Below are 14214 nucleotides of genomic sequence, written 5' to 3'. Positions count from 1 at the left end.
CTCCCTCCCTCCCTTGGTACATGCCTGGTTTATTGTCACATTTTTTACAGCAGTCAGGTGAATGCGTATTTACGATAAAGTTTTAATGATAACGTTAAGTGTCGAAAGAGTTAATAAAAATATAAACACATACCTTTTTTTCTAAACATGAAGAGTATATCATTTATTTAAATTATTACAAAATACTTTATATCAAAATTTTCATATTCTTTGAGTCACTTCAAAATAAAGAATGGCTCTTTTAATTAACTTTTTCAATTTTTCCGCTTACCTAACAGTTATAATACTTTTTATATTTTATGACACTTCCCATTATGATTTTTTACGTTTTTGTTTGGAATTAATAGCGCAATCTTCGCGAGCAATAAAAGCGACAAAGCACGAGGTCGACGCCGAAATGGTTCATATTGTGACCACAGTTGAGGCAATACGGTTACACGCCGTCCGTATATATATTTTTTTCTTTTGTAACGCGATGTCAAAGCGATCAGCCGAGCGCGAAAAGTTTACTGCAGCTTTAGAAATGGCCGGGATTTGGGTCGCTTAATTAAAAGGTCGCCGGAAAAATTGGGATTGGCGAAGCAGTCCGCCCGACGCAGCGCTTTCGTGCACGATAAATCGCGTATTTTTCTGAAACACGCGGACACCTCAGATCCCGATTCGACGCCAAATAAAAGCACATATCGCGATATCGGCTATACCAGCACCCAGGTGGAGTAGCCTTTGTTAACGCTCGGCTCTCATTTTACCTCGGCCTCATTAATCTTTTCTCGCTGCGCGACGGCCGTAATTACGCGCGCCGTAATTCAGGGAAACAAGGCGAGATGTTCTTTATTTACGTACGACTTTCTTTCCGACGACAACGACAACGGCGTTACACTTCTCTCGGCTGTTCCGACCCCGTATTGCGACGGAACGGAGCTGAACGCTAGCGAAGGAACATTACGGTCAACGCCGGTGCACCTACGGACGACGGAGAATGCGGCGAGTCGTGGAATTTTTACGAGCGACCTGTATCAAAATTTTTCTAACTTTCCGGAAAATTAGATATTCTCGGACAGGTATACGGGATAGGGAAAAGGAGGTGTTCTCTCATCCTTCGATGCAAAAATTGCAATATCACTTGATTTGAATTGCATTGTTATTACATTTAAGAGAGAAATATTAATTTCTCGAGAAGAAATAAAAAAACGCGATGCAGAAGTATTAATAATTAATGACTATTAATTAATAATGATTAATTAATGAAAATCTGATACCTCTCGTGGTACCTGCATGCGAAATGCACAATGAGAATATATACCGTTATACGATACGTTGTTTTTTAAACTATACCCGTTTGTACTTTTTCCTGAAAACGAAACAGATATATTGCGCGCGAATTTGTGGCCATGCCGTATGTACCGCTTTACGGTCATTAAAGTAGAAAAATTGTAATTCTAAATGGAAAATATTGTTTCAACTACGGCAGGCTGCATTTTTCACGAGCTTTACGAGGGGGAACTTTCCCCATTAATTTTATCCCACACACGACTTATGAAAAAACATCGTTAACCACGGCTTGATTAATTAAGACGTAGATTGCACCACGTGGCAATTAAAGCGCGCCTGTGTGACCTCCATTTGCCTCGGTGAAAATGGGAGGATCGGAGCGATCTTTCGGTGTTTCATTTTTATTGGCCGTAAATACCTGTGTGCCGATATCGTCGAACACGCCGTGTTTCGTCGTTTGCGGAATTAATCGCGCGGCAATTATGCGAGCAAACGACGGGATTCATAGGCGTGCTCGGTACACACAGGCCTCGATGGTACAGCTTGTTCCGATATACAGGCCGCTTGTTTATGCCCTGTGACGGAATTTTTATCGTCGCGCGAGCAATAGCCGCGCGCGCAAAGTAATCCTCGTTTTCCGGGCTAGAAGGGCTAGTAAAGATGGGATGGGGCGGATGGGATGGTGCGCGGCCCTTTACGATCGCTTAAATGCGCCCGTGTTATTTCCGTCTCGCGGACGACATTCGGCGTAATAACCCGATAAATAACGGTAATTCGCGCGCGCGCGTGCGCCTAGTAGATACGACGTGGAGATACGACCAAGGGGTATTTTATATCCCGGCGACATTTCATGCATTTTTCGTTACTATAATACCACACGTTACTCGCTTAATTCGCCACGGTGACGTTGACCCGATCGCGTAAATTCGCTGCAATATCAGACGAACGACATCACGTTCCCTCCGAAACACGGTGTGTGTCTTTAACGGGAAAGTGACGAAGAAAAATACCTAAAACGCTACCCGTTGCTCGAAATTTCGTTGGCGCTTATTCGATAACGGCCCCGGCCGGTGCACGCCGCCATCGAGAGAGATCATTGTTCATGAAAATTCCACGGGCTTCATTTCCCGACCGCCGTTAATCGCGCGATAAAGCCGGGAATTCCGGGAATGTCCAGCATCTCGCTCGTTACCGGCTCGTTTTGTAGTATCAAAAACGAAACGCTTCCGCGCTTTAGACAGCCGCCGCGAAACGGGCGGAAAATTTGCAAAATCCGCGCCAGCCCGAAACGAAACGCGGGGCGCGCAATGGTCCGCAACGACGGCCGATGCCTGCCATTTGTATCCACGCGTGTTGGCGTTGGCCGCGGCGGTACACGGTATTATCTAATTTTCCGCGATGCAATTCCGGCTGCACACACCCGGGCGGACGGCGTGGGCAGTGGCGGCGATCGTTCGTTCTCGCGCTGCAGTTCTGCATGTTCAAGGCTATGCAGCTGCTGCTGGCGCAACACGCGGCGTTCACCGATGCCGATCTGTAGATATCCGAGCTGCTATTATGCCGCCAATGAGCCTAGCAAGCTACGATGATGGCTTCCGATTATCATCGTTGCGTCGCGTCGCGTCGCGTCGTAGGGGAGAAGGTTGCGCATTCCGGAGCATGTTCGGATAATTTTAATAACCAAGACAAAGATTTTCAGAAAGCGCGAGAAGAATACGATTCTTTGTTAATAACACAATAAGTACACGATGTTTAACCTTTTGCGATCAAACTATTTTTTGCAAATAAATAAAGATTAAATTTTTCATTCTCAACTTTATCTAATCGATATAATATGAATGAAAGAATTTTTATTACTTGGAGGAATTTGTGAAGATTGTAAAAGTGTTATGCTTGCCGATTGTGTAATCGCATACAAATTCAAATACTTGAAAGATTATGCGATAGGCCACTGCAATTATGCATTATGTTTAACTCGATGTAAAATCGCAAAGGGTTAATTTATGCAAATTCCTCGGTATTCAGATTTATCTCTCTTCTCCTCTATTGTATTTTATATGTCGACGCGAAACGACATTTTGTCAATCTTTTCAACACCGAGAAGCAGAGCTGCCATGTATTTTGTTTATTTACCGCGCAGGCGGATATCTGTCATCGATATCTGTGCCATTAATCATGAAGATGGCCGAGGGGCTTTTTAAACCTCGGCTATCCTCTGAATAATAAATTATATCCGGAAGTAAGTCGCGGCGCACTGGTCGTGGGAGTATATACCGTGTAGTTGCGCGACAGAGACATCACGGATGCGCTCACCCTTCTCTATGCAGCCAGCCCACCAGGGCTTTCTTCCTTCATGTATCGTCGATTATTCCTATCGCTGCGTGCCATCACGTCTTTGTCCGTGAGACGTGACTACGTTCTTCTCTGCGTGTTGTAATATACTTTCCATATTTTACAGTATATACAATATATCGCGACGTGCGACACATACTCTGTCTTTATAGTCATTGTTATTCAAAATTCGCATTTCTATTCCAATTTATTGCATTTGAATTTTATTCAGACATCTAGAATTAATATTAAAAGTCGTAACTCGTATTTATAATAATCTTTATGTGAGGTATCTCACTAATACATGTTTATTAAAATTTAAACGCTTTTAGACAGCGTCAGATATCTGAAAAAACTCTTTCTCTCTCTCTCTCTCTTCATATATACAATTCGTACATTTAGTATTAATAAAGTTATAAACGTAATAAAGTTATAAACAATTACGACGGAAAAGGCGGGTCGTATACCAGGGATGGGGCTTGCAGCGGTAATAAATACAGATCAAATCTCTTCGTGTGCGAATACTGCGAATTAAAGTCTACAAAACATATTATAACTTTATAGCCCTTTGCTCTTTATTACCTCTCTTCAATGCGGAGTGCACTTTTCTTGTGCTGATTGAGAGGCCGTCAGCCTATAAAATCCAACGGTCGCGCTATTTCGCTTTTCCCGCTTAAATTTTACGAGGAATGCGCATCGAACGATTCTCGCGAAATAAGAAACGCGCGAGAGAAAGGGAGTGTGGATTACGATTTCATTTCAAATCAAGCGTGCCGTGGAGTCGCTACCACCTTTAGATTGTAAAATGCGCCGCACGTGTACGCGCGCGAAAATTTGCATTAAAAATCGAAAACCCCGCGCGGTTCGGCGCGTTTTCGTGGTATCTCTCCGATAAAGTGCACGTCGAAAAATTGCCATCGAAATGAGCACTTCGCTGGAATATCGTCGAGAAATTATTCATCACATTTTCATCCATCTCTATAATTGATTGCGCAGCCAAATTCCCAGGGCGAATTCTCTTGGCGAGAGGGCCCAATATATCCCAGTTTAATTATTTCTGATGGATATCCTCTATAAAAACGTGACGAATTTTGCATTTTACGGGGCTGCAATTTAACGTTAAACAAACGCGCATACTATACGGATACGCGTTTGTTCGCATTTGTGCATTTATCGCGACAGTTATTGTCATCTGCCCCCTGGTAGCTTGAGCGTGACTAGTGGATGCAGCCGCGTTATGCATTACTGCAGCTTTACCCGAGCATACGTTGAATCGCATTCGTATATATACCGGAATGCGCAAGCTGACGTTATTGTCTAAACGATCGTTGGAAGGCAAGACTTGAAGTACATGTACCGTAATCACTAGACGAATGAAGAGGAGAATTGCGCAAGATATCTCCATAATGCGACATTTGTAAATGATAATTAACGCGCGCTTGTTAGCAGACGAGTCTGCTGCGATATTTCTGCATGCGGTGCAATTAGATCGAGCGAGAACGACCGTGTCTCGCAATCACGCGATCGTTCTCGAGAAGCGCGAATTTAAAATCTGTCACAGGAACCGTCCAATAAAAACGAGACAGGGGTCTCTGAATGGCCGGCAAGGTTAATGCGATTGGATGATTGGCTCGATTAGCAAATTGGTCGTCGACGTATAGAACATTGGGATAAATGAGGATATGTCTACGCTGGGAACACGGCACCACCGCGGCAAATTGATGGGAAGGGCTCGAACGACAGCGCTGATGTCGTCGCTGATATATATTATGAACCGTGATTTTCGATAGCATTATCAACACGTGTGCGTTTGAGGATTGCAAATTCACGCGATCGTACATGACATCCTTTTTTTAAGTTCCGTCAAAAAAGACTATAATTATAAAAACCTTAATTCAAGTTTTTTTTTAATTTTTTTTTATTTGCACAATTTTACTAAAGCAATATTTTACTGCGTTTTATTAGTACATTTGAGGATTAAATACTGCATAGCTTAATATAACACACATACACACACATAAAAGATCACTTTATAAAATTTTTGGCTTGATAATAAAATTGATCGGTTAATTGTTTTATTTCGTCATTTGCTTTACATAAAATATTATACAAAAATATTTTTACTAACCACAGATATTAAAAATTAAATCGAGAGAAATGATAACCAATTTGAGAGACATTAATATTAAACATTTTGATTAAACATTCCAATAGAGAACCGTCCGTTTGATGCTTGAATTATTCCAACTTCATCTGACGTATCTCATAAATATCTTTGTGAGATACATGAGTTGTCTTGAAGACTTAGGAGGGCGATGATGTTTTTTTAACAATCACGAGATCGTAAAGAGGGGAAATCGGAAACAGAGGCGCGTACAATCGTTAACTCGAGTCAAACCACGCGGCGGTCGAACGAATCGCCCGATCGATATAGCCCGCGCATCTGGAAGATGAAGCGTTCCGTCGAGAGGCCCCCGGCTCTGGTGGCTTTTTCTGGCCCACCGGGGGTCTATAAAAGCATCGAAGGCGCGCATATCGATGCGTCATCCGGTACGACCGACGTGGGTCGTATTTTCAAGTAGGCGTTCAGGCGCGACTTCCTAGCACGTGGGACGCCGTAAGAAACGCCGTTGCGCAAGCGGCGGCGCGTATCCCCGCGCTGACGATGGCTTTTCCCCCCTGCAGGTTATTACCATTGCCCGTTTTTACCCATTGCCGTACGAAAAGTACGCGCATTACGGGGCTTTTTGCATATCGGCAATGCGCCCCGCGAACGACGTCCGCGACAGCTGCGCGGATATTCGGGCCCTAGGACGCACAATATCCCGGATATCGCTTCGACGAACGCGGATCCTGCTCGAATTTAATCCACCGCGATCGACTTATGAATATCGATAAATCCTCTGCTCATCTGCGGAGGAATTAAATTTATCGACGCAATAAAGTCCATTGTAATATCTACAATGGGTCGAGTTTTAAAATTCAAACACGTTTGAAATTTAATTAAAAGAGGGGAATTTTTTGAATTGCACCGCGAGGAGGTACGTTCATGACCATTTCAATTAGACTCTGCTTCGCGTTTGAAACAGGTAGCCAACGATTGCGTGCAAAATCAAAAACTCTTGAAAGAAAGTCAAATTTGATCCACTTTGATTTAAAGTTTATCGATTCGGATCACTATTTCATATAGCGATCGAACTTTAACCGCGGACAATTCCTCATGTAATTCGTACTCCTTCGAATTATTTTCCCGGCCCGGCCGTAAATTTCCGAATCGTAAACCATGGCGAATGCACGTCCATAAAAAATTTAGCTATGCCACCGCGGTCGTGACTTTACTCTCCACGAGTGCCGTGAGTATCGCGCAGCTGTGCGACTTTTTATTCACAGTCCATGTTCACCGTCGACCATTCATTTCTCGGACCATCAGTAAAGACCGACCATTCGCCTTGAAAATGTTATACTGGAACACCCGAAGAATTCTCTGGCTATCCGCAAATTTTGTTCTTTCACAGAACTCTTTTTTTTCTGCCTCTGCAACGATACAGTTGTAAAATGCTTGAGAGCAAACGACAGTTCGATTTTGTTTTTCGTTTTCAGTCAACGCAAACATTATTGAATGACGGATCGATATTTTACGTGCAAGTCAAATTTTATATACGCGTTAAGATTTATGAAGCCAATCGCGAGCAGTTAATACTCTCAAACTGCCGCGCGATGCATTATTGTTGTTGGATATTTAGTACAACTAAATGATGTTTACTCATTAATTTTCAACAGAATCAATATTGACTTTCATGGTAATATACGTCAGTTGCTAATGCCTGTCAAATATCTACTACACATTTATTACTTATATATCAACATTTCTTCATTAAATATATGAATACATCGTCATTTCGCAGTTTCTCACAGGAAAATATCAGTAGCCCTAATTTTGCAAAACAGTAGCATTTTATGAGAATAAATAGCGATTTATTGATTCGTATTTGTGTGCGAATGCGTATACCTACGTGTAATTGAGGAACTGAAAATATTTCCGCTACTTACGGTATTATTACATTCAAAATACATTCATGGGATTTTAAATTTAGATATTGCAGATATGTTGATTTTCTCATCTGAAATTTCCATAAAATTTTCTACTATGTTAAAATACAAATTTTTTTCTTCAGCTTTTTATTTTTTTCCAACCACGTTGATATATCGTATACCGTGTATTACATTACTTATAAAAGCAATACAGTTAACGTAAAATGACATCATGATTTCATATTGATTAAATCGGTTTATCCGATTTGTTGAATGACTATATTGACATCCCTATTGGCAAAAATATTATTGTGGTAGTTAACAGTAGTATAACTTAACCGTTTTAACCGCATGCGCGACAAACGCGCGTGGTATATTTTTCGTAGCCGCAATATTTTTTCTCGCGCTGTGAAGAACGGAGTGTGTGTTTTTCCGATGTGGAAAGCCGCGAAGTTGTTTACGCTGTTGTCCTGATTCGCGTCCGTGTTTTCCATGGAAAGCATCGAGGATATAATGGACGATATTTCCAGAACTTCGCGCAACCCCGTAACCCTCTCGTATCGGAGTAACGACGCGAGCAGCGAAATTTCCATAGCGCGAATTAATGCGCTCCTCTGAACCGGAAGTGGATAACGAATCTGTTAAAATCGCGCAGGCTACTCTCCGCTTGGAGCGCGTACTCGGTACGCCGAGTTAATCGTTTTTATGCGCGATTGACGATCGGCGTGTTGTTCGAGAAGATACAATAGTGTCGGCAACGAGATAGGTAATGAGTATTCGATAATGAGCAGATCTGTGCGAGAAAATCGAAATAAAGCGCGATAGCGGCGGAATTTCGAGATAAACATTACAGTCTCATTTGCACGGAATTCAACGGTGTACATTAATTTAAGTGATTAAATTAACATCATCAATCAGAATTCATTTTGCTTGATTATCACAAAATGTATATATGTATATTTCTCGATGAATCGATAATGGCAATTTGCATATTTACGTATTCCTGTATCGGAACGCCTGCTTTTTTGAAAATTAGCTATCTATGCATCCGAGTTGAATCGCGTGTTTTCGCAATATACGGTATTGCATAAAGAAGTACATTATTCAAAAAAGACAGATCATTTGCTAAAATACCACCGGTATTCCGCTTAATCAGGAATACGCGTTGGCGTGATGTAATTGAGAGGATAACTGATAAACTTTAGGAGGTCAATAATCACGGTGCATCGAACCGTCCGCCTTGCGACTAAAAGCTTTGACCTTGCACTCGGCGGAGAAAAAAATTTATTTATGCACACGTCAGGGAAGTTTTCTACGTACTCGCGCGTACTTATACGGAACAGCCTCGCCCACACGCGGGACGGGTCACACCCATTTAATTTCGCGGTTTCTCTCTTCTTTCATCTCTTCTCCTCAGGTTTCTTCGCCCGTCGCTGTAATCACCTCTGTCTTCCGCTCTCCTTCATCCACCACCCTTCCCAATTAAATCCCCGACGTAAATCCGCGCCCTGCTTCCTTCTGGGCCTCATTATGCGCCATTTATCCTTCGCTCTCATCAACCGAGAAAGAGACGGCTCGAAACACAGAAAGGGGACAATCGCTACTTTCTCTTAACTTTTTGTTACATTACTGTCAAATGGTGCTATCACGTACGATAACGTTCCTCGATTTTCTTTCAATGACGCTTATAGGAAAGTTTAGTTGAATTTTTAAAAACGAAAGTATTTTGCCTGACTGTATATAGAGATATTTTACATTTTCCTTCCATCTTAACGTTATTTCATTTAAATATATTAATTTGAAATTCCGGGTGGACTTGAATTATGTTTTGAGAAAAATATGAATACTTGGGTAGAAAGTCTAGACTCTAGAGAATAAAAAGATCAGTTGTTTTCTACGATATGAGATTTTTATTCTTCTTTTATGCAATTTAGAAGATTTCTCGTACACAATGTGTATGTCGATCGAGAAGATTGAGTGGTTGCTATGTGTTCCCGTTCGGTATACAAGTCACGTACGAACGGGAGTTGACCACAACAAATGTAATTTTCCTCCGCCGAATTGCAATCTTGCACCGGATCGAAATTCACAGAATAGTGCGACGATATAATCAAATTACGAATTAATCAATATTCTTTTGCAATATCCTAATTCTCAGAGAAAATTCGAAAGAGTTATAAAGTGCAATAATACGAATATTTAAATGAAGTGAATATCGCGACAAATATAAATTACGCTAAATTATATATAAATTATTACATTAAATAATTACCAGGCTTGTGTTAGAAGATAAACAGCTATATCATATATGTAGATACTTTGTCACGTCGTTTTGACATGATTAACTTTATCTCACCGCTTTTTCAGCGCGGGTATAATCGTTGCACGTGCAAAAAACTGAAATATTCCATGCAATCTGTCGTGTCAGCTCTCGTGCAGCGAAATATACTTGGCGTTCTCGTACATTCTTACGTGGAATGCGACTCGTGTACGCATTCGAGAGAATCGCGGAAAGAACGGAAAGGGGAAGAGCGGGGATAGAGGGTGCGATGCATTAGAGCGTAGGTGAACCTTCGCATTTCTTGGCAAAGTAAAACGATATTATGTGCCAGATCTAAAGCTGGCTCCATTAGATAGGGAAGCCGTGATCTGTTTTCACTTTATACTAACTTACCGAAATTTGTACTATCGATTCGTGCGGCTGTTAATATTAAGGGGAAAGGCATATTATTATTAGTACAGTAAGAAAATCTAAGTGCTTGAAAGTCGAAACGAAACTCGTCGATATTCGCTGCCCGGTAACGTTCAGTCGTGAGCCGCGATCACGCGCCTCGAAGAGCGTTGCGCGCGATTATTCGTCGAGGCACCACGCCTCGCAACAATAACACGTGCTCGACGCGCGAGCCTTAGCAATCCTATAATGAAAAACTAAAGCTTGAAAATAGAGTTACGCTCCGCGTGATTGGCCGAATAAGCGTGTTCTCCGGTTTTCCACGGCGCGACTGCCGAACGGAGAGTCTCGGAGCAGGCAGAAGACTTTGAATCGTCGGCTCGTTCGTACGGTAGCTGACGATCCTTAAGAAAATCTCGTATTGTTCGTTGTGAGATTGAATATTGTTTGCGTGCGGTAAACCTGTTCTGTGTGAGACTGAGTGTTGTGTGCGTGCAGTAAAACCTGAGTTTGTGAGCTGATGCCCGTATCATTTTCGCGATCGTCCTCGGCCTCGCGATCAAGATCTCCGCGTCGGCCGCGAGCAAGATCTCCGACTTCAAGATATCCGAATCGCGGAACGGCCGTGTCAGAAGGACGGATCTGAAGATCTCCGCGCATACGCGAATTGCTCCGGGCGTCGCCTGCTCCATATTGTGCACAAATAAACGTTTTTGAATAACGACACGAATTCTCAAGTTCTTCTCCCGCTCACGATTCTTTGGCGAATCTTAGGATTCGCGCAACCTACTGTCTTCGCGCTCATCTCTGAGCGTATCCCGACAAATCAATCGGGACGATCTCGTCGAGATCGGCTCCCGAACACTAAGAAATTCAAGAAAATGATAAAAATCGTTTATTTTGAGAATATCGCAAGATACTTTAAGACTTGAAGATTCACATAAAATTGATACATCGCTCGCAAAAGTAAAGTTACTCATATGGCGAAAAAATAGGTAACAGTGGTTCCCTATGGGTAACCATGGTCCCGGCGGATCAAAATCTATGGACGTCCTTGCTTGGGATGATGCCAATGTGTGCTGCTTTTGCCTCGAACTGGCACGAAAGTTATACGCTTTCGGTACTCGATCAACGTCCTACGTCGCCGATTACACATCTTCGTATCTGCGTCGGATGTACACACATACATATCTGGCGAGGGCCATCGGGCACGCGGTTATCGAATTACGTCAATTTTCCGATACCTCTGTCGGCATTCGCGACATAACGATGCGACAAGCGGAGCATCCCTCGCTGTCCTGAATTTTAACGACGTCAAAGTTAACTCGCCTTCTTCGGAAAGGAAAGAAGTGCTTCGCCAACTATCGTCTGAAGGTGAGGGTCGCTTTCGAGAAAGCGTTTTCTGAGCGCAATTCCGTAAACTAAATTGCCTGAATGAGAAATCTTTTTTCGATTTTTATTAACTCTCGTCTGAGCAGACAGCGACAGACATGCGAGTCTGATGATCAAATGATACATTTTGTATCTCTTTTATCGCTAAGAGCATATTTCACGAGGGCATGGATACGCAAATCTTTTGGATGATCAAAAAGATGATTTTTTGGTCCGTTAATATATCTTATATTAGAACTATTCGAGTAGCTGTTGAGTTACCTACGGCAACCGTGAGGTTGCACTAATGTTGTTTCGACAAAGTTTACGTCGAGCCGGAGCAAGAAGAGCTTTAACTTCATCTAGTGTCCAAACGAGTATAAGTAGGCAGCAATGAAAATTCCGACGTTGAAACTAAAGCTCGTTGATTACTTTCTTGAGCAATAGACAGTCGAAAACTTGTTGATTACTTTCTTAAACGCTTCCTTAGGCAGTCGTAAAATGTTTCTTTATTTTTGTTTTATTTCACGCGGCGCAAAAGTAACCTTTCCTCGCCAAAGTTTTCTAGTTATATCACTAGTTAACGCCTTACATCTTTTTAATTACATTAAAGACGTTTTTATTGTACTTATTTAGTTGCGTACATTGCATATGTATATATGTAGATATACACTGAAAAAAAAAAATTATTTGCAAGAAAATAGATTTCTTTGAATTTTTAGTTTCCTTAATTCAAAGAAGAATATTAGGTAGATTCAAGAAAATATTTTAAACTCAGAAAAATGTTTTCTTAAATATGCCCAATACTTCTTTGAATTAAAGGAAACTAAATTTAAAGAAATCTATTTTTTTGCAAATAATAATTTTTTTTAGTGTATATAATTAATAAATAAATATATGTATATAAGGATGTAAATCCCCATTTTCATCTTTGCATCCTCGCAAATTTTTTATCAATTTTTTCAAGCAAATTTCTCTCTTTTTCTCTGACATTTTTTCGTTATTTTTACTTTACAGCAACGGCGAGTAGGTGACAACGAGGACCGTGACGCACGCAGCCAACAATCGACTGAAAATGGCCAAAAGCGCTGAGAGATTACCCGGTACTTCTACAAGACTTAGGACCAGGGACGATGGCTGCTGTTCTGTGAATTTCCTGAAATACGTTCTTCACATTTACAACGTGGTGTTGTTTGTACGTACCATCTATTTATCCCGACACTCGCGCGCGAAAGAAAGGAATATTTTATTTCGGAGACACATCTACGCAGGAACGCGCGTTAACACAAGAGCGAAAGACACGGACTGTGAAATCCGCTGTCCCGTTTCACGAAAGAATCTCTCCTGCCCGACAGTCCTCTTTGCATTCTCCGACGAAGTTACTTTAATCCAAGAGCGTCTCGTTTTTCCAACCATTTATATAGTCGCAGACTTTCTGTCGCGAGATGTGAAATCACTCAGCGAGTGAAGCACCGAAGCGTTCATTTTTCCTAACTTTTTACTTTCAATAGCTTATGATTCGAACTACTTAGTAAAGCTTAATATCTTTAATAAGAAAGAGTAATGCCAATCTTATTAAATTTTAAGGAGTATTGATAGCATATCACGTGAATAAGTTTTCGTGAAAGACAGTTATTGCAAGAGTTACAATGAGATACATCGAGCTTTAATATAAAAGTCACGAACCAACTGAAATGCTTTTTTATACGTAGCCTTTGATATTCAATATATTAATTGAGCTACTGCATCAGTACTTAACATAAAAAATGTTTCAAATGAAAAACGATAGAACGGCATCCTGTATAGGGCGTATAGCAATCTGTTGAAGTGATTGCCTGAGACAAGACGAAAAAATGCGCCATTATTCGACAATTACTCTCGTCTGTCTTCCGTTTTCACAATTTATGGGAGACTGAAGCGGCGAGAACGGGATTGCTCGTTGTCGTGAAGCACATTTATCGTAAAGACGAGTCGTTGTCGAGGCTCAGTCGTCACTTCGTTGGATGTTCGGCGAGCTTTTGCAATCACCGGACACTCGCTATAACCGATGGGCGTGTGGTTATCTGCCTTTAATTATTATCATGAGTACCACGAGCGTTTCAAGCGTGAGTTTAATCAATAGACGGAACAAGAGAGAGAAAGGGGAAGAGAAGAACAGAGAGAGAGAGAATCACCACATACCGGCAGACCTTTCAGACGAACGTTTCTTTGATCGCGTGCGTGCTTTCGATCTTATAAGAGAACTTTATTGTACGTGGCACGGAGAGAGACCCGAAGGATTAAAGTGCAATGCAAGAAATAATCTTGAGCCGAAATAATTGCGTTCATCGCAACAGCTCACGCGGGCGAATAATTGGAGCGCGGAAGAGCGGATATTGCGCCGGAAGAACGGCGTTTCGCGTTAATCGAAAGGGAAACTTTACGCTCGTACGCGGCTAATTACATAATAATCTCGTATACATGGATAACCGTACAATACAACGCATCTCGCGAGTCATTAATCTCGTGTAATAAATTACTGTTGATCATTCTGACGC

The 14214-nt window shown here is 41.6% G+C and overlaps 1 protein-coding gene across 2 annotated transcripts in view; it reads left to right on the top strand.

The window, feature by feature from the left end:
- LOC112454474 (CD151 antigen-like) overlaps positions 1–14214 on the top strand; it is a 97870-nt gene that overhangs the window by 46103 nt on the left and 37553 nt on the right. Inside the window, exons 1-2 of one of the 2 annotated variants that reach the window (XM_025015898.1) lie at positions 10922–11680; positions 12695–12872. In XM_025015898.1, the coding sequence (XP_024871666.1) occupies positions 12753–12872 (120 nt within the window). In that variant the 5' untranslated portion in view covers positions 10922–11680; positions 12695–12752. Of the gene's footprint in view, positions 1–10921; positions 11681–12694; positions 12873–14214 lie in introns of those variants that run through there. The other variant, XM_025015897.1, reaches the window with a different exon arrangement.

The sequence above is a fragment of the Temnothorax curvispinosus genome, unplaced genomic scaffold (assembly GCF_003070985.1).
Source record: "Temnothorax curvispinosus isolate PA1 unplaced genomic scaffold, ASM307098v1 QBEX01005075.1, whole genome shotgun sequence".
In the NCBI taxonomy this organism is placed as follows: Eukaryota; Metazoa; Arthropoda; class Insecta; order Hymenoptera; family Formicidae; genus Temnothorax; species Temnothorax curvispinosus.
Note: the sequence above shows the minus strand (reverse complement) of the source record. Positions and strands in the feature narration are given on the sequence as shown.